General features: G+C 34.6%; 2 protein-coding genes across 5 annotated transcripts in view; one reads left to right on the top strand and one right to left on the bottom strand.

The window, feature by feature from the left end:
• LOC145662350 (ataxin-3-like) overlaps positions 1–4,139 on the bottom strand; it is a 41,879-nt gene extending 37,740 nt beyond the window's left edge. Inside the window, exon 1 of one of the 3 annotated variants that reach the window (XM_081727855.1) lies at positions 3,892–4,139. In XM_081727855.1, the coding sequence (XP_081583981.1) occupies positions 3,892–3,915 (24 nt within the window). In that variant the 5' untranslated portion in view covers positions 3,916–4,139. Of the gene's footprint in view, positions 1–2,971; positions 3,129–3,689; positions 3,709–3,891 lie in introns of those variants that run through there. The other 2 variants (XM_081727856.1, XM_081727857.1) reach the window with 2 other exon arrangements.
• A 17,221-nt stretch (positions 4,140–21,360) lies between these two features.
• Nek2 (serine/threonine-protein kinase Nek2) overlaps positions 21,361–26,129 on the top strand; it is a 30,931-nt gene continuing 26,162 nt past the window's right edge. Inside the window, exons 1-2 of one of the 2 annotated variants that reach the window (XM_081727853.1) lie at positions 21,361–21,552; positions 23,434–23,619. In XM_081727853.1, the coding sequence (XP_081583979.1) occupies positions 23,470–23,619 (150 nt within the window). In that variant the 5' untranslated portion in view covers positions 21,361–21,552; positions 23,434–23,469. The remainder of the gene's footprint in view (positions 21,553–23,433; positions 23,620–26,129) is intronic. The other variant, XM_081727852.1, reaches the window with a different exon arrangement.

Here is a 26,129-nt window from a genome sequence, read left to right as displayed (position 1 = left end):
GAGCCTCATCACCCATCGTATTCCCCTTATCTTGTTCCAGTTACTTCTGGCCGTTCTTAGAGCTGAAATATTTGCAAGGCAGAAAAATGATATTTTAAGATTGAAGAGAAATGCTTAAATGGTATTTTAAGTAGGAATATGAATGAATTCTACATACAAAATTTACTAAAACACAATTATTCCCCCCCCCAAAAAAAAAACAAAAACAAATTTTATCCATTAAAATCCTCTGGGGAGGACTTTCACAACTATGATGGGCACAGATGATAATGAATGAAAAGAAAAACAAACAAACAAACAAAAAAAAAAACTTCATACCACATAAAAATAGCGCACATTTATAGGTTAAAGCACTTGTCATACTTTCGTACTAGTAACTCTATATTCGTAAACATAACGTACTCATACACAACATTGAGCAGAAACACTCCACCGGTGGTAATTAACGTATTACACAGTCATCTTTCAAATGCACTCACTCATTTTATCCGTACTATAATACTTGTAAACACAAAATATTGGATTCCAACATTATACAGAAATGCTTCGCCAGTAGAAATTAACATCTAACAACAGTTCTCTTTCATACGCACTCACTCATTTTAACCACAAAATTACCATCTTTGACAGTTGATTGTAAATCTGCACCCTCTGGTGTTCGTAATAAGGCTTGGACGTGTACCTACAAATGCGAAAAACACACCACCCTGTAGCAGGTAGTCACTACAAAGTAGCTTTGTATCTAGTCCTAAGTGCACCTAGTTCATGTCCTTAAGAGGAGTATTACGGTATCAATGGAAGGTATGTGTGTAAACAAAAAACAGTTAAGGGGGCAGACTACTAAATATTTTTGAAAAGCTAACAAATATTCTTTTTCCCGTTTTTCGTAAGTGAAAGGAGATAATGAAATGTAACTTACCATAATAATAGATAATGTTATTCTACATCTGAAAATACGAATCGGAAGAATTATCAGTGTTGCCATCCATAGAAATTACAGTGTGTCCAAAATTTCAATTACCCAAAAATCTAGGTTAAGGCAGCGACTAGAAAAATGAACTAAACGGTAGTTGATTACTTATCATGTTGTCTTGGTTCCTTGTTTACTACTTTTTAAATAATGTTTGTATTTATTTTGTAAGAACTTCTGCAAGTTATTACAAAATAAATACTAACATTATTTAAAAAGTAGTAAACAAGGAGCCAAGACAACATGATAAGTAATCAACTACCGTTTAGTTCATTTTTCTAGTCGCTGCCTTAACCTAGATTTTTGGGTAATTGAAATTTTGGACACACTGTAATTTCTATGGATGGCAACACTGATAATTCTTCCGATTCGTATTTTGGGATGTAGAATAACATTATCTATTATTGTGGTAAGTTACATTTCATTATCTCTTTTCACTTACGAAAAACGGGCAAAAGAAACCTTGTTAGCTTTTCAAAAATATTTAGTAGTCTACCCCCTTAAGGTACACCACATTTTGAAATACCGAGGTAAAATTCAACACTCTGGGCAGAAATATATGTTTGTAAAGAACAAATTTTTGCAAGCGACTGATTTAAATACAGTAAAACCTGTCTTTAGTGGAACTGAACGGGAGTCGCAAAGCTTTCCGTTAAAGATACGTTTCCGGTTAATGAAGGTAAACCCATGCAAATAAGTGCTTGAATATAATGGACATAAAATAAGATGTTGTACGTACCTTAGTCAATTGACAATATTTATTTCCACTACGAATTAATACAAGCAAAATTTACAATGAACAGAAAAAAAATTACTGTACACACGTTAACTTAATTTTTCCAACAGTCAAAAACGTTTTTCTTTTACTGTACACACTGCTGCTTGTCTGGTAAACTTTCCACAGAGACTTTAGCCTGGGGAAATAAACTAAGCATATCAGTGTCACTTCGACGCATATCAGTATCACTTCGACGTGAGGCATATTGCATACAAGTTCCTTTAAACTTTAGAAGAATTCTAATAAGTCTTTAGCCTACACTCTCCTTCTAACTCAGTCTTATTTCTCTCTTCCCTCCACGTCCTCTTCTCCTTTCAGACTTTCCATATAATTCTCAATTAAAGCATGCATATGCGTCGTGTCTGCTTCGATTTTCACATCACTGTCTCTGTTTTGATAAAAATATATTTATCCTCTCATAGGATGTCTAAAAACTTCCTAAATGCTGAACTCCGAAACCTCAAATTTTTCGTTAAGAGGCTCATTTTGATTTCCGTTGTCCGCGTAATACGGTTTCCCTTTAATGAAGGGAATTTAACACTATTTTTGCCAGTAAATTCATGGGACCTTAAAATATTTCCGTTTAACACAAGTTTCCGTTTAACAAAGGATCCGTTGAAGACAGGTTTTCTGTACTTGGTCTATGTTTCCAAGTATAGAAGTACTAGTGTAAAATCATTACAAGTGCTATACGAGAGTTAAAATAGGGAAGAGCGTACGAAAAAGTAATGTGTAAGATATTATTTTCTGATGGCCTAATATTTCTGCACAGTAGGTAGACAAAAGATGCATATTTATATAATTGAGCGTTACTAGCGTCAAACCATTACAAGTTACATAGGAACTTGTATCACTGTGAAAACCCACCCATCTTCACTACCCTCGCTAACGTTAATATCCATCAACACTGACCAGCCTGGTAATCTAGCACAAGTTGGTTTGTGTTTTCCCACCAGCATTTATGGTATATGTTCAGACGTTGTACGTAAATCGTGAAATAATTGTAGGACCAGCGTTTTCACCTACCGTTTTGCGATATTCTCCTCAGATTTGGTCGTTTTATGGACCCATACGTTAAATTAGATTAGGTTAGGTTACCAACATTTGACAGTATTGCCGAACGAGCATCAGCGAGTAAAGGCAGGTTAGAGCCCCGCAGGGCGTTTTCTGCCTTCTTTACAAATAGTTTGTTTTCTTTTCGCATGTAAGTCACTTCCACTTACCTTAACGGTTTGTACAGGTCCCCTATGATATCTTTTTCAGTAATTGAACATCGAAACACAAATATCAACTAACTTCTTCTGTAAATCATCCTGTGTTTTCACTAATTTTGGCCCCCCTATCTCGAAAGTGTTACCGTTACTTCTGATAGCTCCCATGAATATCTTATATACTAAGCGGGGTATTGTCATGTCGCCCAGCAAATATTTTGGAGGGCAATAAGAAAGTTAATGGAAGAATTACAATTATTCGACAATCCTTTCGAGTGAAGTACCTAAATTTGACATGCACACCAGTTTATTATCATGGTTTAAAGTAATATCATTTTTCGTGTTTGTGTACGGACACCGACACACTATGCTAATCTAAACTTGCTCCAATTAGGAACCATGCCTACAAACTACGTTTGCCTAAATAATTTTTAAAAATCTAAAACTTTAGTGACTATAATTAACATGATAAATAGTAAAGCCCTTAACGAAAACTGCTTTTAATTTATTTTAAAGTGATTAAATTTAAACGCTTTAAGATTTTATTAACACATTTGAATACAATAATATTTTCTTCTCATTAATTTCTGCAATTCACGGCAATAAAACTGAAACTTCATTAACGATTTTATGAATAACATTCATACAAAGACCTGCCTGACTAGTCAATAATATTCACGCAATCTGTTTATAAATTTTAATTTTATGGAGACACGTATCACATATCTACCATGAACTAATTACTTAGCAAGTATCAAATAAGAAAATACAAGACACTCCCTACGTCCACTGACGTAGTGTTTCTCTTGATTTATGTATCAATGAAAAAACACACTTTCTTTATCACTTCTCCAATAGCACCTATGACATCACCGAAACAACGAATATTGTAGTTCAGTTGTAACTTCACCTAATATTTACAAATTACATACCTTTTCATGAAATATTGCCTCCATGTTTCTTTCATTACGCAAAAAGTATGAAAGCGGAAAGCGTGAATGAATAGCGCTAAGCGTCAACTATCAGGCAGAAGACAATCGAAATTTGAACATAGATTACAGAAAAAAAAGAAAACGAAAATCCTAAGTAAATTGGCAGAATTTTAAAAACTACTTTGTCATTGCATTTCATACATTTGGAAAGCAAGCTAGGTACAGTTAAGAGTCTTACTGAAATTGAAAAAAATCGCGTGTAAACATTCAATTTATAAACAAAGAAATATCTACAAATCGATAATAAGTTTTGCCAATAGTATATTTATTAAGACAGCGTAATTGTAACCTAAATAAGAATGCAGGAATAACAGTAGTAATCTATGCAAGTATAATAGTTTTCGAGGTGGGGTATTTCCAGTAACTGCACACATGTATCCTATATGTGAATCAACTCGTCTTCTCGAAAGAAAGATATTGGTACTAAAATTGGTCACTCCTCAAGGTGACCAGACCACAGATCAACATACCCTAAGACCAGACGTCCCGTTTTAGCCGGGACAGTCCCTTTTTTCCAACCGTTGTCCCGTTTCTTTCTGATACTCGAAAGGGACGCATAAATGTCCCTTTTTAACTACAAATGGCCTAGGTGTCCCGTAATTATTATTCATAATATAAATCGTCAATGGAAATTCTACTATCTTCCGTACCAACACTCGTTGCCAAGGTTCAGCCGTGTCTAGAACTTCTGAATTTTCAAATGGGAATTGAGTGTTCGTGGTTCAAGTGGGAATTGAGTGGGAATTCTAAGTGTTCAACTATTTAAAAGACTTGTTGGGTAGAACTTGCAATCGGGAACCACTATTTGTTGTGTGGTAGACGTAAAGTTAGAAACGGTGTGTTATCACTCTTACTTGTGAATTTTGTAAATTGAGAACACTGCTGAGTCCCAAAACGTAATCTGGAAATCAGATACCCTCCCCCCCATAGCCGATTCGTATGCGTCTCGTTTTCGCAAGTGAAAATTCTGATCAACTTGTCACTCCTGGTACACGGTATCTAATATATTTTCAGGGACGGACTCTTAAACTATTTCCTCTTTGCTAATAGTATCTAGGGATGGGATATTTTCAGTGATTGCATGCAACCTATATATTAATCAATTCGTCTTGTCGAAAATCGGGCACACGCTTCCTATTTACTTTATGAGAATCCGGAAATGACCAAATCCATTACCATTCGCTTTCTTTAGTCAAGGCAAGTTGGTTCATATATAGGCAGACTCGTATTTAGGTAAGTGCTATTCTGTGCTCGAGCACAGGGCGGCAACATTTCGAATTCTCTTTAACATTCACAATAAAGTAACATTTAAAACTAGCAACTCGCAGAGTCCCGTGTAAGGGCGAGAAAACATGTTAATGTGTTTAATTCACTCTAATTACAGTAGTTACTAATTAGCTAGCTTATCTATTTTTTTTTAAAGTCATCCTCTCACATTCCCACCCAAGGGGTGAGGATGAACTTCAACATCATGAAAACTGATACCATTAAACTCAGCGACCCACAAAATATGAATTTAACACTAATATTTGACGTTTTCGATTATTTTTCTGGGGAGAGGGGTATGACCTTGAAGTTGAATTAAACATCACTATTCATCTCAGCGATCGCAAAAACTATGAATTCAATTCTAACATAGGTCGTTTCCGGGGGAGGGGGCAAATTTTATGCGGGGGCGGCAAATTATTTAGAGCACAGGGGCGAACAATATATAAATAGTGCCTGTATATGGGCCGATATTAGATTAGTTAAAAATTGGCATGTCATATTTTCCAAAAAAAAATTTTTTTATTTCTTCAAACAAAGATACATCAGATAATAGTACATAGTTTTACGATACCTGTCAGTATAGGACAGCTCTGGAACAGACCTATTTCAGAAAAAGATATTCATTTTTCAGAAGTACTTGCAAATTTTTTGTCATTACCGTCACATTTACATTTTTTTACCACAATTGAGTATTGCAATTTTCTTTTATTTCTCATACTAGACCTATTGTAATATATTGAACAGTAATATAAACAATTTTAGTGAAAAACAAACTAAAAATACTAATTTCATACTGATAACTGTGCAAGTACGGTAATCGAAGTAACACCAAAATATCTATACATCATACAATAAAGTAACAATTTAGTATAATTATTGAGGAAAACCAAAAATATGCGTTAGTTGTGTACATTTAGAACCTTGCTGTAGCTGATACCTGTTTACTTTACATATTCACTACAAATTATTAGTCCGTTATGGAAATGACATTAGCGTTATGGTAATGACACAATCTTGCTGTGGCGACATAATGCTATGTGGTGATGACAAACAAATAAACAACAATCCTGCAGTTGATATACACTACAAATTGTAATACAAAAGCCTTTCCACAGAATTGGATCAATTTGAACATGTCCTCTTATCCTGCTTACATACTGAGGTTCAGATATGTTGAAACCTACAATATCATCTCTTTCATACCACAAAATATCAGGCTTTGGAGGTCAAAAGAATCTATTTTTGCCAACAGACTTCATGCATTGAACTTCGTAATTATATTCTCCATCATTTTTTTACTGTACTTAAATATGATTTGTCCATGTACACTCATGTCCCAAATGATTGTCGTATAACTGTCTTCTTGTAAGAATATAATTTGATAATGATTTTGCAGGATACTTTTAATACTGATACTGTGTGTGTAAACGGGAAATGTACTTGTGGTAAATTTCATAGGAAAAGAATTATAAATACGAAACTTAGATTGAGTAAAACAAAAGGTTGGTAAATGGACAAGAAAGTTTTATTTTCATTTTATTGTTCTTATTTACTGCTGTTTTGACATGAAATTTGTCACATACATGTCTTTACCGATTATACACATACTAACACTGTAAGAAATACCAAGCGGAATTCGTTATCAAATTATATTCCTACAGCAATATATTTATAGACATGCGACAATAATTTTGGACATGAGTGTACATGACTATGCACAAAGAGACATTAAGTGTTGAGTTTCAACTGTTCTCAAGGATGTTGTCTCTTCCATTATCAGTGTTAGTTCCCTCTCACGGTGACCTGAAGACATGATGTTCTAGTTTCTTTCCGAGATCTAAGCTCTGATAAGTTTTCTCTTTTTTTTTCATTATTGTTCGTTCATATCGTTCTTGTACCTTCCAGTTTTTCTCTTCTATGCCTTCTATTTTTCTCCAATTCTTTTCTATGAAGTGGATCTTTCTCTCTTCACATGTTGTCTTCCGCGTGTTCCCTGCGAACACTCGACCCTGGAAAAAAAGAAACGAAATTGCAGTTATAATCTAAATAATGCATATAGAACAAATTTAATTTCTGCCTTCTTTTATCTCAAAATATACTTTCCTGTCATCAGTTTTTCTTTTTCAAAAATGAGAATTAGTGAACTATAAGAATATTTCATGTCTTCCTGTGGCTATTACATAATTGAAGACTCGCTGTAGATAAAAATGTAAGTACCAAAAACAATATTTGTTGTAGCAGTAGAGACAAATGACAGTAAATTGTGCCCAAGCTACACAAAATAAAAATACTATTTCTTAGAAATACAACCTACCATATAAGAAAGTGAAGCTGTGTATGAAAATCTAAGGCATAAACGTATTAAAAAATAAGTGAAACAATTTCAAGGTAACACTTATATTGTTTTCTACAGCGAGTCATCAATTATTGTAAATTCTGAGTTATCCTGTTTCATTGGTCTATGAATATATTGAACAACTCAAATATTATAATTTTTAATGGCCATTATCTTATCAGGCGTATTCTAAACATCTACTTTATTTTCGTGATGGGTAGCGGTGAAGTCATAATTGTTCGGGTACTCACCACCCTGGAACTTGTTCTCAGGAGAAGGTTGATGGTTTTCCATCCCTTGACGCCAGATAGAATACCATTTCCATTCGTTACCTTACCTAAAGGCGCATATAAACTCGGTGTTGGTCCCCATGTCTTGTTCTTTCTGAACTTCCAAAAGAAAACGACCAAAATCACTAAACGACAACAGAACAAGGAAAGCTAAACGGTAGTAGGCATATGCTACGTTATTACCTATATCTTTTCTATTATAGGCTATATAACTTACATTCATTCTGATGACGGAGGAGATGCTGGGGGAGTTTCTCTGATAATATTTGATAAACATTTATCTTTGTATCTTTTCCTTCTTTGGTTTTCTCTCCACTGTTTTCGTTGTCTTTTTTCCTCTCTTGGGCTTCTCTCATTTACAGGTTTCAGCTTCTTCTTACTGATCCTTTCTTTGTATCTTTCTCTTGCCATCTTCAAGTACTTTTGCCATTTTATTGAATCTTCCTTTAATTTTGCTGTATAACGAACAGCTCGCCTTTTAACAGTCAATGCTTGACGTAGCATAGTACAGCAAATCTGTGAGAAACCATTAATACACTTTAAGAAAATTATTACGAAATTAGTGAATAACCTTACATAAGAATATTAATTACAACTAAACAGCAAAATTCTAATTTTTAAAAAAAACTTATTTAACCTACCCCCTAATATGAATGAAACGTTTCAAATGTACCATTACACTGTGATAGCACAAGACGGAGCTAGGTCGGGCTTAAGCCCCTAAGAAGGTGTTAAGACACAAGTTGCCCTACAGATTAACTAAATAAGACAATATTTTTAATGTTTTCTGGTTGATATATTACAGATGTTAGGCTCCCTACTTTCGAAAGAATTTTTTGTAGCTTCCCCATCGCCTATTTAATTTTGGTACCGTCACTGAATCTAGGACTTGTCAAATTCCTAGTTAATTCATAAACGCCGTAATTGGCAGTTTAAATAGCATAAATCATAGTAGTTTGCTTCCCTCTATTATAAAGATGTGATCTGCATAATTTGTATATTTTATTAAGAAAAAGCAAACCATAAATAATTGTGCTATACAGTAGAAACACGTTTATGTACTTCAATAGCAATTATCACACTTCTGTGTCATTACCGCAACAGAAATGTATGTTGCGGTAATGACAGTTATGGTGGTGGTAAAGCCACAATACATCCCTATTGTCACTGTTCATTGTTAAATGACGGCCATGAGGTAAGTTGGACAAATATAATGCATTACAGCATAATGTAACTTCGTAAAAAGGTTTATGATTACAAAAATCCTTAAAACAAAGCATACGTTGTGGTAATGACGTTGAATAAAAATACTTACCCAAACATAGAAGTTTGAAGCACAATAAATCTTCAATAATATACATTAAACGTGAACTGTCGCGTACATCACACACTACTAGGATGTCAAATCGTTCTTCAATTGTTACTTCTTCGATGTTGCCAGTTACAAGTTGCTAAATAATACAATTATCAACTTTCAGCGGTAATGATATACTAAGCTGGAGACTGAGATTTTACAAACAATAAAATAAATAGAATTAAAGGTGGAATATTTTATTCATCGAAGTAATGAGGAGCAATGTATATTCTCTTGAATGTGTCGATTATTTATAAAAATAAAATATTGGAAAGTGACACAAACAGTTATGTATTTTGACAAGTTGTTAGTGAGGACATGTTGCGGTAATGACATTAAAGTAAAAACTTTATTTTTAAAAAATACAAAGAATAGATGCTAATGCAAAAACCATATTGTAACGCTCGTAAAAGTTCATGAGGAATATCAGGAAGACAAATATAACATGTATTTGTTCAAAATACAATGAAAGCTTAATGGGACACTATTTTACCCCTAATCAAATATCCACCCATATAGGTTCCATGTGTGCAGTTGCTGAATGTACACAGTGGTGCTATTCTAATGTTTAACAACCGGTTCTCTCTCTCTCTCTCTCTCATAATATATATATATATATATATATATATATATATATATATATATATATATATATATATATATATATATATAGTAGTGGCTGGGACAGTTTTCGCCACTCATGAAAATTCATGACTGGCGATATTTTTGATATTGTAAGAGTTCTTAGTGATATTTTTAAGGATATGTTGTAGTTATGTTCACGGGTGGTCGACAGTTTAAATAATTGATACACCTTCCTCCGCATATGAATGATCTTGTAAATAACAGAAGAAATACGATAATATATTCAGCTATTAATTGCGAAGCTTACGAGGTTGTATATGCGAAGAGAATTTCACGTATAATAAATGATTTCCGCTGTTAGAATGGTTAAGAAATGCTAATGTGACAAGCAGGATATAAAAAAGACCTTTAGAAAATGAAATATGCAGATCACACACTTATAACAAGTCAATACATTGTTGTTTCATTTATATGCTTGACCTTTAACACGGCAGCGGATGTTGGTCGTTGGAGAATATTCTGGAATTTTGGTCGTTGGAATGGGATATCACGTGATGGACTAAGCATATTAAATACCCGGTGTTTTGTTAGTGAAAAGGAGTTATAGATTGGTCTTAAAACGTGTGTTTACCGAAACCTTTGAATCTTAGTATAAGAGGTGAAAGTGATTTCACAGAGTCGTTATCTTTGCTGAGAACAGAGTTTTCAACATTGTTGGAAGTGACCCCGCATTTTCCGCCATTGGAAACAGAAATTACTCCGTCTAAATTGGATGTATTAACATCTTTACCGGGAACAGAGTTTTCATCCCAACAGGTGGTGAGCCCGCAACCTCTGCCACTGGAAACATAAGTTACCCCGGCCAACTTGGATGTATTGACGTCTTTATCGGGGACATTTCAACCGATGGTGAGTCCGCAACCTCCGCCACTAGAAACAATTTTCCCATCACTTGATGTCGATCATGAGATAGAATATCCCCTACACCTTCACCAACAGCGAGTAATTCACCGGTGCAGAATTGGGAATTGCAAGAATTTTTGAATTTACCATGTGATTGTACTGTAGAACGATCATCATTGGATTGTATAAAAGACTGTATAATATACAGGAAACCAAACGATATATGTATTTGTTTTGCTTACAGGTTCGGAGACGGCAGTCAATGGACACATCATTGCTTGGTGTTGGACACGGGATCTCTTGAACGGAAAGTTATAGATGCCGTAACAAATTATGAGGTTCGTGAAGAATTATTATCAATTTACATAGAAAAGCATAAACAGCCTTTTGCGATGATATGGAACTTCATTGAACGTTTTCGAGTTCTTGTGTGGGACTTTGAATATAGGCCGACGCTAGTAAAAATTTTACTGGAGAAATATTATGGGAAATACGTGGACATATGGTGAATTGTGTATTGTTTTCAATTTTAATTGTTTGATTTCCTTTTATTATTATTATTATTATTAATCATGTATTGAGAAGTGAGAATTGTGGACAAAACATTAGTGAAAGTTGTGTGTTAGGAACTATAACTATACTTACGCTCAAATGGAATAAGTGGTATGCAGCATAATCCTACAACTTTTCTTGAAAAACACTTGTTCAATGATAAGACTTTAATACAACTCTTTGAAGTCTTTCATAAATAGCATATTAAAAATTTCAATCACAAACTTTATGTTAAAACTGGTGAATGTTTAAAAGTACTGAATTTATTGGACAACTTATTCCAGTTATAATGAGGCGTTTCTGTGAAATTTCAGTTTGCCATAAAATTATATTATAGACATACAGGGATTTAAGATTTCCTCGAATCACATTGTGATACGTGAATTTTGTCTTACTGTGTGTGATGATACATTAAATTTCCATTGTTTGGTATAAGTACCATGTGAATTTAACGATTTACCAATAGGTTGCCAAAACCAAATCGATTGGTTTACAAACCACTTGCATGGTTTGTCATGGTCTAGTAAGACTGGCTATCTCGTATCACATATTCGGAATAGTATGTATGAAAAATTGCTGTCTCAGTAGATTTACCTTTCAAGAAACCATGTTGTGTGTTGGATATAATAGAATATTTATTAATGAAATCCATAACCCGATTGAACATTATTTTTTCCAGAATTTTACCTATAATGGGTAGCAATGATATCGGTCTATAGTTTTCTGTTTCATTGTGTTTACCTTTTTTGTGCAAAGGTTTAACTTTAGCAATCTTTAGTTTATCAGGAAAGGTTCCTGTGGCGATTGAAATATTTGAGAGATAACATAATGGTTTAACTAAATATTTGTAACAACTTTTTACAAATTGTTAGATAATTCGTCCGACCCAGCCGAATTCGAATTTTTCATTTGTTTTATTATGATGATTATTTCACTCTCTGTTACTGGTTTCAAGAATATAGATTTATCACATTTTTTTAATTTTAAGTTCCGATAAGTTAGTTTTACTAGTTCCTTTGTTTTTAATAAGAGTTTGCCCTACATTTGTGAAATATTTATTAAAAGACGTTGCTATGTCCTTTGGATTTGTCATGTTCACGCCCTCATAAATTATGCTATTTATATGGGTACTACGTATTTGCATGTTGAGCTCTTCTTTAATTATTTTCCACATTGCCTTTGTTTTATTGTGTGACTGAAGAATTTTCCTACTGTTATAATTTTGTTTCGCTATCTTCAACAATTTTTTATAACTAGTTTTGGGTTTTCTGTAAATTAATTCATTCATCCCGGTAGGGTAACGCTTCCTAGTTTTATTTAGTTGTATGTTTACCATGTTTGCTTTTAAGATTTCAGGTGTAATCCATTTTATGTTTTTCTTCTTTATTTTACTAAAATTATTTTTAATTGGAAATGCTACTTCAAAACTATGTTTTACAGTATCATATATTTTCTCATATACGTCATTCACGTCGGTTAGTTCATAAATATCATCCCACGTCTCTAAGCTAAGCAAATAATCAAAATAACTAATATTATTTGAACTAAAACATCTCGTTATTATAGGTGTTTCATTGGATTTCTCTATAGTTGCAGGTGTTTGTTTTAAAATGTTTACTTTTACAATTTGTGCTTCATGATCTGAAAAACCTGTATTTAAAACTTCTGAATCATAATTCATGACTAATGGATTTACTAAAATCTGGTCAATGTTAGATACTGAGTTTTTTTGTTATTCTTGTAGGTAATTTAATTGTGGGATTTAAGTTGTGTTTGAAGTAAAGATTCAAAGCTTTCATTGAGTTTTTCACTTAGAAAATTTACATTCAAATCACCTACAATAATTGGAAAGTATTTTTTAACATGAAAATACGCCAAAATTTTATCTATCTTATTGATAAATATTTCAATGTTACTATCGGGCGTCCTATACACACAAATAATACATATTTTTTGCAAAGGTATCTCTATTGTACAACATTCAAACTGTCTTTCTTCATTAAGTTTTTCAAACATAATACACTTTTTTACTTTCATTTCATTCTTAACAAAAATACATGATCCACCTCTTGATAAATTAGTTCTACAATATCTTGCTGCACAGGTAAAGTTTGGAATTGCAATATAGTCAATCTCGTCATCTCTATGCCAATGTTCTGTTATACATATAATATCAACATCTCTGTGCAAATCATGTAACTGTACTGTTAATTGGAGTTGTTTATCTGTATTAAAACCTTGTGTATTTTGATGAAAGAGTGTAAGTGGGTTATTTTTATTAGTAGGAATTTTATTATCGTATCACTTTGGAGGCTGATCCATATTTTCACATATTGACGTGTTTTGTTGATTTTTAGTGTTCAAATTAAGTTTTAATTTGTTCCAATTCGTACCTTGATTCTGATATTTACTATCTATTTGTGCAATGTTACACATAAAAAATCACCATTACTGAGTTTAAAAGGAGGATTTCTAATTCTGTTTGATTGTCGTATTGGACATGGTATTTCGCTATTATTTACAGTACATTTCTTATATGTATCAACCTTCGTTTTTTCAGTTCTATTACCGGATAATACATATTACTAACATTGAATTATTGGTGGAAAAATGAGCGATCCACAACCCTTACTAAGAGCATAGCAAGTTTAATGTTTTCATTGTAACCTTAAAATTATTGTAAGAAACAAATATTTTATGGAGAAATAAAAATATAAAATTAAAAAAAATTGGTATTTACATGGTGCTGCAGCGTTCATAGTAGGATATTAAAAACACACCATCAGGCAGTAACTGTAATTTATTTATTACCTCTTATGTCAATAAATAGTTAAAGGTATGCCATTTACTAATGTGTAAGTCATTGTCCATTGTTTGAAGTACTTTTTAAATATGACTCCTGTCAAATGATGCCTCCTCTGCACAACACTTTCATCTAGGCGGGGTTGGAAGCTTTCCATAACTCGGCGTAACGTATTCCCTAGGACATTGCCGTCGGCAGTTCTGATGAGATTCTTCAACTCAGGAATGGTGGCACAACGTGTTCGGAACACTTCTTGCTTCAGGTAGCCCCAAAGGAAAAAGTCTGCACATGAAAGATCAGGTGGGCGAGGCGGCCAGGAAATGTCACCAAAACGGAAAATTGGTGACATTGGTGGTCACCAACGGATCATGCAAATGAATCGGTATTTATATAACTCTAATAACCTTGAGACCAACCTCGAAACTTCCAGAATATTCCTTCCCCTATTCCAACGATAATAATCTTGAGAGCAATTTGGAAAATTCCTGGATTTTCTTTCCCCCATTCCAACGACCAAAATTTCACAATATTCTCCAACGACCAACATCCGCTACCGTGTTAAATGTCATGCATTTAAATGAAACAACAATATATTAACTTTTTATACGTATGTGATCTGCATATTTCATTTTCTAAAGGTCTTTTTTATATTCTGCTTGTCACATTAGCATTTCTTAACCATTCTAACAACGGAAATCGTTTATTATTCTCTTCCCATATACAACCTCGTAAGCTTCGCAATTTAGAACTGCATATATTATCGTATTTCTTCTCTATCATTTACAAGATCATTCATATGCGGAGGAAGGTGTATCAATTATTCAAACTGTCGACCACCCGTGAATATAACTACAACATATCCTAAAATATATCATTACGAAATCTTACAATATCAAAAATATCGCCATTCATGAATATTCATGAGTGGCGAAAACTGTCCCAGTCACTACTATATATATAGTAGATAGGAACTAAACGATACAAGGTAGACAAAAATATTTTACTGAGCACCATAAGTGACAAGTAGTGACCTACACAGCATCCTAATACAAGGTGATGAGACGAAATTATGTAGCACTGGGAATATCTAGGAAACGAATTGTCTAAGATAGGAGGTTGTCAAACAGTATTGGAAAGATCTTCATCCAGCAATGGATCAACAATTGTTGATAATTTTTGTGTATGTGTTTCAAATAGAAATAACCCTTACTACTTTACTCATATAATCCCAGTTTTCATTCTTGATATCTGAGTTTATGTCTGGGTATAACAAACGGTTCTGCGAACTCAAAATATTTTAACAACCGATTCTAGCGAACCGGTTGAATAGCACCACTGGATGTACCCCACCACGGAAAGAAAACTAGGTAATGTGTACTGGAAGTGACCGATTGCAGTACCGATCGCTTTTTTTCTACAAGTTGATTCATATATCATAGGCTTGCTCACCAAAAATGTTTTGGGGGGATGGGACAGTACCTTTTCACTCAACATTATAGGCATATGAATTTAAAGGAGGCTGATGGCATTGGACCCCTCCCCAAATTTTCAAAATGTCAGAGGACATGAATTAAAGTTTTGCAATTTGGGATAAATCCTATCAATGATGGGTAACAGATTCTATTCCAGCTTCATGAAAAATAATATTTATGGTACTGTTGACAAAATTTATTAAAATTAATTTGATTTCCCGGGAGATGATATTGATTTGTAGGCTTCATGACAGTACAATGAATTGAAGATCAGTGACTGATCATATTACTCAAGTTCGTCTTCATCCGTGCATTGTTTCCCATTTTGACACTGAAAATTAGTCTTGAAGTGTCCTGTTTAGAAGTTCCAATCTGTTGATAATATCTCTAGCCATTATGAGTCCAAGAAACGTAGATCCTTCTTCAAAAAGCCGCAAAAACGTAGCTGCTAATCCTGAAGGTGTGTTGACAATTCCTTAAGCCTTCATCTCTTCCAACGTAGACAGTATTTTTTTTTTTATAATGTTCAAATACTCCCGTTATTTGACTGAGTCTACAAATTCACCTAGTGCGACACAAGAGTTTAATATTTATAATGTTCGAGACGAGACCACTAGCATTAGCATCGATCAGAGCAGAAAATCTTGACCTTAGTGGAAGTGACTAGTGAAAATAGTCCGCCTAGTTTTCATGCACTCATTGCAACGAGTTTCTCCTATTTCTGACATACTGCAGACATCCTTAATCACAAGATTAGCATAGTGAGCTCCACAATATACGTACAAAGCAAGCGATTGCTATTTGAACACCAATGTTTGCACCTCTCATATTTCGAGCACCATCATAAGTTTATCCTCTGAGTTCAGCAATGGGAAGCAGGAGTCTCACCATCGGAACCAGAATAATTGAAGCTATAAACTCACCAGTAGTTTTCTGATATACTTAGAACCCAAGAGAACTTTCATGAGGATAGAGATCTTCATTAACCCACCTAGCATAAATACCTAATTTTACTTCACCACTCACATCAATACAAAAAAAAAAAAAAAAAAAAAACAATTTAGCTATTTGTAAGAGAATTTTTAATGACTTGACCCAATAACATATTCATGCCCCCCCAAACCTCTGTGGCTGGTTGCGGACCTGTATGAGACTAACAGCATAATCTTCACATCCCTTTGAGTACGATTTCTTAGCCATCGGTATCATGATTGTCTTTAGGAAGTCTCTTGGCCCTCTACTGTTTCATATATTTTATTGCAGAGTCTGAAAGTACCCCAAAATGTAAAAAGTGAGGTAAATAATGCAAAACACTGTTAAATAAACTAATAAAAGCAATAGTTCCCGGGGCAAGGGCGCCGATTTCTCTGTAACTATGGAGGGGCCCATTCATAAAAACTACATATGACAATACATGTAACAATAAAAATAAATGTAAAAATACATATTCGTAAAAATACATGGGGCCCACATGAGCTTTGGGAGGCCCGGGCCCCCCAGGATCGGCGCCCTTGTCCCTGGGTATGGTATCCCTATCGTTTGCATATGCACAGGCGTGCCAGCCGGGGAGAGAAGGGGACACCACCCCTCAAAAATTTTCTTGGAGGGATTTGCCCCAGAAAAATGCATAGCAGGGCCTCTTCCTCAAATATCTCGGCAAAAATGATAAAATACTAGCAAGGGAAAGTCGATTATCAATTAATGATTCCTTTACAGCAAAAAGAGAATTTTAAAATATAGATCCTTTATAAACATAGTGGGCCTAGTGCAGAGTCGTTCTGACGCATGAATAGTGCCATACTAAAGGGTTCGTCTAACATATATTTCCTGCAGTAGTCATACCTTTAGTATGACGCTAATTATACGTCAAAACGAATCTGCATAAGGTGGAGTATATTCTAATTCAAAGTATGCAGTACTTAGTGCGCCTTTTTATTTTGTACAGCTACCGCTTTCTGAAAGACCTAAGCTTGTTTCCAAGGCAAAAATATTTCTAACTCCACTTAGTACTTACTAACTCCACTACTAACTCAAACTTGTTATGCTCAGTTTCAAATATTTCTGCCTTGAGATTTATCTTTACTCTTCCAAGAAAGCGCAAACAGTAACGTTGTTTAGACAGCTTGTGAATATAACATTGATCAGAAGTTTTTCATCTGTTGTTTTTGTTTCGTGTTGTTTTATTGTTTGAAATGGATAAATTTGTTAAAAGACAAAGAAAGGAAGACAGCACACAAGCCAAAGTAGTGCCATTATTGGAGAAAAGAAGAGAAAAAATAATTCAAATGATAGTTCAGCTGATTGGTTACAACCTGAAACTGACTATGGAAATTCAAATCTTCGTACCAGGTCATCATCACCATCAACGTCTACAGAAGAAACCTCTCAATTATCAATGTTCAGATTCTCCCCACCTTTGAACTTTCGGAACCTCAATCAGCCTTTAGTATTACCTATAAGTTTTCCACAACAATTTCTGTAAGGTCGAACATTGAAATTTGTGCTCATTTGGTTCCAGATATTTCCCTGGGTGCACATCGATTCAAACAAAAGTAACGTCATTTCCTGTTTTTACTATATGAACTTTTCGAGAAACAATAAGAAAAAGTTCTTACTGAAAACATGGAAGACGCAGTAGTAGTGGCAGACGTATATCCAGGGTTGATATGTTTAAAACAAAATGTTTAAAACATGTTTAAAACGAGGGCTGTTGTTTTATTCAGTTTGTTTTAAACGTTTTAAACAAATTGTTTTAAACGTGTTTTTTTTTTTCGATGCTGGTTGGACATGTTTAAAACAACTAAAATATCAGATGGAAGAAGCTAATTTAATTTTCTAACAAACAACCCATCCTCCGCAGGATTTGTGCATGGAGTAAATTACAAGCAGTTATATTCTTATTATAACAGCAATTACTGAACGAAATTCTGCACATCAGTGTGCGTATAACCATAGACGTCGACTTGAACAAAATATTGGGGGGTCCAAGCAATGAATAAATATATCATCATCGTATTCAACCGTTTTCAATTAACTGCTTGATGAAGGCCCTCTCTCCCCAAAACTCGACCCGCTACTCCGCTGCAAAATTCACACTGCATTGATCTTCACTTGTCAGGTCAGTGTTGCCAGAATGTTGGTTGCAGCTTCAGTGCTCTAATAACACCAGTCTGAAAACCACCTTTTCTATCGAATAAGAAGGCTGAAGGGATGGCCACGAGCGACTTCGAGCGAGTTTTCTTTGAAACTCGACTCGACTCGAAAAATTTCCTCCAACTCGATTCGAATTCAGGTCGAGTTTCGAGTCGAGTCGAGCCAGAACGAGCCAAATGGAGCTAAATTTTATGTAGTTTCAAGTACTCTCTTCAACTATCCTACACAGACAGTGTAATTATTATCAATGAGACTACTGTTACTACAACTTATTATTATTATTATTATTATTATTATTATTATTATTATTATTATTATTATTATTATTATTATTATTATTATTATTATTATTATTATTATTATTATTATTATTATAACAACAACACCGTGTATAAACATGAAATATAGGTGGTTTCTATCTGAATACTAAAAACTAATTGACTGCCGACCTCGGTAGTCGTGAAGTCTAGGAGGCATGGCCATCGTTCACGAGATTCTGGATTTGAGTTCCGGAGAAGCAAGGATTTGGCTAAGGCCAAATATTGTTAAAAGTTATAGGGCGCTGGCCAAACATGTTCAAAACTGCTCGGCTCGGGCTTAGGGTTGTTGGCCTGGGTGAGCCGATCTAAGCCGATGGCTCATCCAAACCGAGACAAACAGAGCTGATAGCTCAGTTGGGGCGAATCGATAGCTCATCCCAACCATGCAGCTCTAGCACTTCGCTCCGTTGAACTGAGCCGAGCAAGTTTACATCACTACCCGGGTTGAGCTTCTGTTTGGGCTCAAAAATTCGACCGTGCAGGTCTCAGCCTTGATGGTAAGAACTAAAGTATATGTGCTAACGATGGTGCTAACGACATTTGAGGCCTCCTTATAAAATCCTTTGTCGTCTCGTTATCGAGACGAAACGAGATACAAACAGTGTCCCCTATCGTGAACAATACTAAAAGTATTCCACTTTATCGCTTACATTTCTCATGGCTTTCGCTCTGTCTTTTGTCTTTTCTTCCCTTTGTTGATTTGTTGCTAGTAAGTCAGCCTCCAGACTTCTCAAGTTTCAGATCATTCTATCCTCGTTTCTGAGTGTGTAATAAAAAATGTCTCTTGAAGAAAAGGCGCATTGACAGCAACGGAAACAAGTTCAAACTATATTGGAACTAGCCGATATTTAGTTCTTTTCCAACTAAATCTAGTCTCTTTTAGCTGGTAAATTAAAGTTTTAATTTGTAGTGAGGAACTTACTTGTTTTAAAATATTTGCTAGTTGAAAATTATTTTTTTAAAAAATATTTAATATCAAGTTACTCTTCATTATATGCTTTTCATTTAACAATACACTTTATCTTAATGCCGTTCAGTATAGCTTTTGAAATTCCTTGCTTTAATTAAAAAATAAAATCTGACCAAAATCAATTTTAAAAAATAATAGTATTACAATTTCCGCAATATAAAGTATAATTTTTTTTCTATAAATTTTATTTTTTCATTCAAACACTTATTTTGGCATTTGCTTTATTTTAGAAAAGTGTAGTACACTCGTAGAACATAGACTGAAAGTATTTGAGAACAAGATCCTGAGACGAATATTCGGACCCAAGAGGAACGGGAATGGGGAATGGCGGAAACTTCATAACGAGGAACTACATAATTTATATGGTTTACCCAACATTGTTAGAGTCGTCAAGTCTAGGAGGCTTAGGTGAGCGGGTCATGTAGCTAGAATGGAAGAGAGTAGAAACGCTTTCAAAGTCTTGACTAGAAGACCAATCGGAAAACGACCATTAGGAAGACCTAGGCGCAGATGGGAGGACAATATTAAGATGGATCTCGCAGAAATTGGAATACAAAGTAGAAACTGGATGCAGTTAGCTAAGGATAGAAGTCAGTGGAGAGCTTTTGTGAACGCGGCATTGAACCTCCGGGTTCCATAGGCGATAGAGTTAGTTAGTAGTACACTCGTAGTCTCGTATTAATCTACGACACTCTACCTTTCTTAACTGTTCTAACGTAAGCTACTGTAGTTAGATTAATAGCTTCTGCAGTTAGCTAAAGCACGTATTAATAAGTGTACTAACTTGCATTAGATATTAATGTTTTGCCGTGTTTCTTTCAGACATGATTTTGGCGGAGCATTGCCCTCAGCAGGAGAACAAAATAATACATTCATAATATAATAATAAATAGAATAGTACCAGCAGTGCGCTCTGAATACTAAGTGTGGGCCCTGGAACATTTTTTTTTTCTGAAAGAACACCGATGTGTGTTTTTGGATGCATACAACGGCTCCGATTTCTCTGTAACTTTGGGGGAGCCCATTCAAAAAAAAAAAAGTACATACAACAATATATACAGTATAACAATAAAAATATATATAAAAATATATGAGGCCCGCATGAGCTTTGAGGGGGGCCAGGCCCACCGGCCTCACAGGTTCGGCGCCCTTGGATGCATTATCGTTTTCTTGGCGCACAAGCATATTATCAATCTGTACTAATTATTTGAGCATTCGCTAAAAAAAAAATAGCAGTCCAGAATGACTTTAAGAAAACATTTAAAACCATAAAAACGAAGTAAAACATTATCATTCTCGATAATGAACTACAAAATAAAATCTGGTTCTTTCGGTGGTTTTTAGATATTTTTTTACTCATAATCTAGTTGAAGAAAACAATTTTATTAGCAACATTGCTTACTTTTTCTATTTTGTTTGTGTACAGCGCATTTTGAAAAGTTTGGTATTGTGTATATTTTGTAGTTACTACAAAATGGAAGAGAAAAGTGAACCGTTAAAACCACAAACACAAAATTATGAATCTAGAGCATAAATTTAACACATATTATGTTTGAATAAGTTCTTGTAGCAGACTACCAGAATGACAGGTAACGGTAATTAACATCGTTACAACTTTAACTTGTTTGGTTTATTTCATTTAAAATAAACAGCTGTTTAATTTTGACATTCAGTGACAGTGAGAAAGAGTCTAGAAAATTTAATTTTGGGCCCCAGGTGAAATCCAATATGCAATGTGAAGTTGGAATATTTTAATAATATTGGCTAGTTTTGAATTTTCAAAACAGGAAAATGCATCAAAGATTGGAGATCTGAAGCACCGATATGCCTCGATGATTGCTGCCTAGATTTGATCTAGATAGGATCATGAAATAATATACGATATTTATCTCAGTAAATGAAATTCACCAATGCATAAATTAGTAAAAGAAACACTCAACTGCATACAAAAAAGTGAGCGGTAATTGACACATTTACTTCTGTGGGATTTTTAATTGCCGTGTCGTATTAAACATTTTCAGTGCGTAAATTTGATGATTTTACGCACATTTGCATGTCAGACTCTCAATAATGAATTTTGTCTATCGAATTGAGTAGGAAAATGGTGCGTTAAGACGTGAGAACGTTCACTACTTGACTGTTTTAGTATAGTTTTAAGCACCCCTTTCCGTGCAGGTTAAGTTTAGGAACACCACTCAAAATGAATGTTGAAAAACCAAAATTATTTTACAAATTATCACTTTATGCTTCTGCAAAATATTTGCAATAGGCGGTATTACAATACCCCACTTGGGACAGGTGAAGTTGAGGGAGCACCAAAATTAAGGTGCTGGTGGTTTACTTTTGGCACAATAGAGACATATTTATAAAGAACAAATTTCTGCATTCGGTAAAATTAAAGGTGTATGTTTAGTACAAGGGGTCCAGAAGCACGTAAAAAACACAAAATTTACAGTTTTAGTGGCCATCTAACATAGATTGGTGCGTAAACTTCGCACTTACTATTTTATGCGCACACTGACAATCCGCCGTCACCCTCAACCCGCGCGCATCCTGCTGGTCACCCTTAATTTCACATTTACAAAGTGAGATATTGCTAAGTCGCCCACTGAAAATATTTTACAGAAACATAAGAAGATAATTTATGACAAGAAAATTTCAACAATTAGACCTGTTTCTGGTGGCCAACCTGAAATTCACCTGTCCGAACTAGTCATGTCACCCACCGCAGATATTTTGCAAAAACGTACTGGATAATCACTAAAATAACCTTAATTTTACAGAATTAATTTTCGTACTGGTTTACTTTTGTCATACCACTAGAAAGAAAGGATGGCATTTAGTATCTCCCCCAAATGGTTTCATGGTTCCAGAACCGAGTACCTTGTTTTTGTCTAAATTGTGATAGAGGTAGAAGTACAAGTTGGGGTCTTCTAACTCTCTTCGCTAGCTGCCCCTAGCTCAGCTATATTTTGTAAAGTGACACACTGTAAATCTTATATGTGCAAGATTGGGGGAGATACTAAATATCAGCCGAAAGAATTGTTGAAAAACTATAATTCTTACAGTAATATTCTCCCCTAAAGGTTTCCGTTGGCGACATAAACATATCCCACTTGGCATAGACAAAAATTCAAGGGAGATACTAGAAGTAATTGTTTAAAATTTACAATTCTTTTACGATTTGCGTATAAATACGACTTCCGGATGCGAGGCGTAAAAACTAGAGTGCAAAAACACAAACCAACCTGTGCTAGATGGCTACAAAAAACCACAAATGCTATCTAGACATGGCGCGGTGAAGCTGGTGGGCACGCGCGGTGATTCAATACATTATTTTATTGAAACATAATAATGTTCATTCACTTCAAATCTTAAAGTCCCAACTAAATGATGTGATTTTCATTTTAATTTATTTATTTGTTGTTCGAAGTGTTGGTAACTTTCTAAGCATTTATCTTCCCTCATTTTATTAGGACAGAGCTGGTAAACTGCCTGTCGTGCAAGCCACAATGTCTGCAAAACTAGAAGATTATGAAGTAATAGAAGTTATTGGCAAAGGTTCCTTCGGAATTTGTTATAAAGTGCGAAAGAAACTCACTGGAGAGGTTTTGGTTTGGAAGGCTGTAGATTACGGATCCATGACAGAAGAACAAAAGCAGGTAGTAGATTATTTGTTTACAAACCATCTTAAAGAATCATGCGGTCTTCTTATGAAAATGAATTAAGGTCTTATTTTTAAGTTGCAGTTTCTGAAGGCTTGAACCATCTCAATAGACAAAGCTTAGAAACTGGTAGTTTTCATTCTACAGGCTATCAAAGATATGATTTGTGGAATTTTGAGTACAACCACATAGTTTTCTCACAAATGAGCTGAGATCAAATTTGGTAAAATTAATACATCTTGAGTTTTGAAAGTCCTGAACAAAAATCCGAACGTGCAGAAACGTACTTGTAAATTGGTACTTAATGGAGGGTGAAAAAATGCTGCGTTTTTTTTTTTTTTTTTTTTTTTTTTTTTTAATGAACGTAGTTTACACTGACTTTGAAGGTCAGGAAATTGTATTTCAAAGAAGAGGTTTATATATATATATATATATATATATATATATATATATATATATATATATATATATATATATAATATGTATGCTGTGGCTGCCCGTAGAAGGTGTGAAAAACATTTCAAATGATCAAGACAGAGTCACAAACAAGAATGTAAAAAAAGAAAATTAGTTTTAGAAAGAAAGAAGCTTGAGAAGCGCCGAAAGGTGTTATAACTTCAAGCTTTGAGAAAAGAACAAATTAAATCATAAACTCAAATGCTACAGAAAAATAAGGTTCGTTATTTTTAGATAATCAAAGAGATAGGCCAAAGTATGGCATACGTTTATTCAATATGAATGTATTCAGAATGCTGATATATTAAATATATCGTTAATGTACAATATTGTTTAACAGTAGTGTTTTATTGTGTTCAAAATACAGAAAATTAGACTTATAATAAGTAGGATTCCCATTTACTTGGCGAGAACGAATTTCCTGACTTTTCCAGGTTTCCCAGTTAACAATTTACAAATTTCCTGGGCTATATGCAATGTAGAAGAGCAACTATATTTTTCCTGACGAGCGGTTCCTCATCTACTATGCATGTATTTGTATATAGTATTTGCATAGATAGAGAAATTCTGCAATAAAAAATATAATTTTTACAAAAAAAAAAAAAAAACTTTCAAATAGCAGGATAAGTCAAAAAGAGAAATGAGCTCTGAGAAATAAAGATCTGTACTTAATATTCCCTCACTTTTACAGACTTTTTTTAAAATTTTTTTCATGGAGGGTGTGTATGGTAATAGTGCTCCTGCAGAAAACACTGTTAGGAAGTGGGTGCGTGAGCTCAAAGTGGGGCGAAGGAGTCTGAAAGATGAGCAGAGGTCTGGAAGTCCAAAAACAACATCAACTGACGCTAACATTACTCGTGTTGATAATTTCTTCATGGAAGATAGGCATGTCACTATACAGGCGATTTGTGATACACTGGGGCTAACAGTAGGAACAGTACAACGAATAATTACAAACGAACTGGCCCGAAAAAAAGTTTCTTTTCCCTGGTTCCACGAGTGGTTAATGATGATCAAAGAGAGGGAAGGATTCGAAGTGTTTGTTGCAAATTTGACACGCTTCAGAAGAGAAGGATGTAATGTCTTCGAAAGTGTTCTGACGATGGACGAATCACATCATCCATCAATCCAGAAATAAAAAGACAGCAGAAGCACAGATTCATCCCTCCCCTCTCTCAAGAAATTTCGTCAGGTGGTATCCAAATGAGAAGGTGCTGTACGCTATCTTCTGGAGTTCCCAGGGAGTGATACTGTCCCACCTTGTTCCGAAAGGTTATACAATTACGGGCGAGTATTTTCGTACACTTTGGGATACAGAATTATTGCCAAAATTGACTGATAAACGATCACAAATGGCAATTTCATCCTCTACATGGACAATATACCGCCACATCGTTCTAATATTATGACCTCGTTCTTGACTGACCACGATATTGAACTTCTGTTACATCCACCTTACTCGCCAGATTTAGCCCGGAGTGTATTTTAGTTGTTCACAAACGTCAAGTGTATTCTCTTCTTGGACGCTATTTTGCCAGTAGACATCCTTAGGAAATGCTGTTTTCCAATATCTGAAACATACCTCCAAAGATGACTATGCCACATGGTACACAAAATGGACGGAGCAATGACAACTGTGTTTCAATAAAGAGAGAGAATTTGTTGAGAAATAGACACAGGTTAGTTCCCCGTATTTCATGGTTCTTGGAAATTAGAAGGAAGTGGCATGTACTTTTGGTGTGTACCTCGTAATTACGCTTTCAGAAAGACTAATTTATACACAGTGAAATGCTAATAAATAGTCAGCTGGCAAATTCACATTTAGAACTTTATGATCTTGTAATACCTCTAGAACAAATCAATTACCTTGCAGTGAATAGAGTGCTAACTAATAGCTTCAAGATTTTTGCAACGGCGCAATAGTCACTATACTGTGATCCGTAGATAGAAGACGACAAATAATATTGTAAATACAATGTTCACTTCAATAGACACTCAATTTCCCTAGATGATATAATCTGTGCTTTCTCTCTCTCTCTCTCTCTCTCTCT

Source organism: Thermobia domestica, chromosome 10, assembly GCF_964235325.1.
Source record: "Thermobia domestica chromosome 10, izTheDome1.hap1.1, whole genome shotgun sequence".
Lineage (NCBI taxonomy): Eukaryota > Metazoa > Arthropoda > Insecta > Zygentoma > Lepismatidae > Thermobia > Thermobia domestica.
This window is presented reverse-complemented; position numbering and strand designations above follow the sequence as displayed.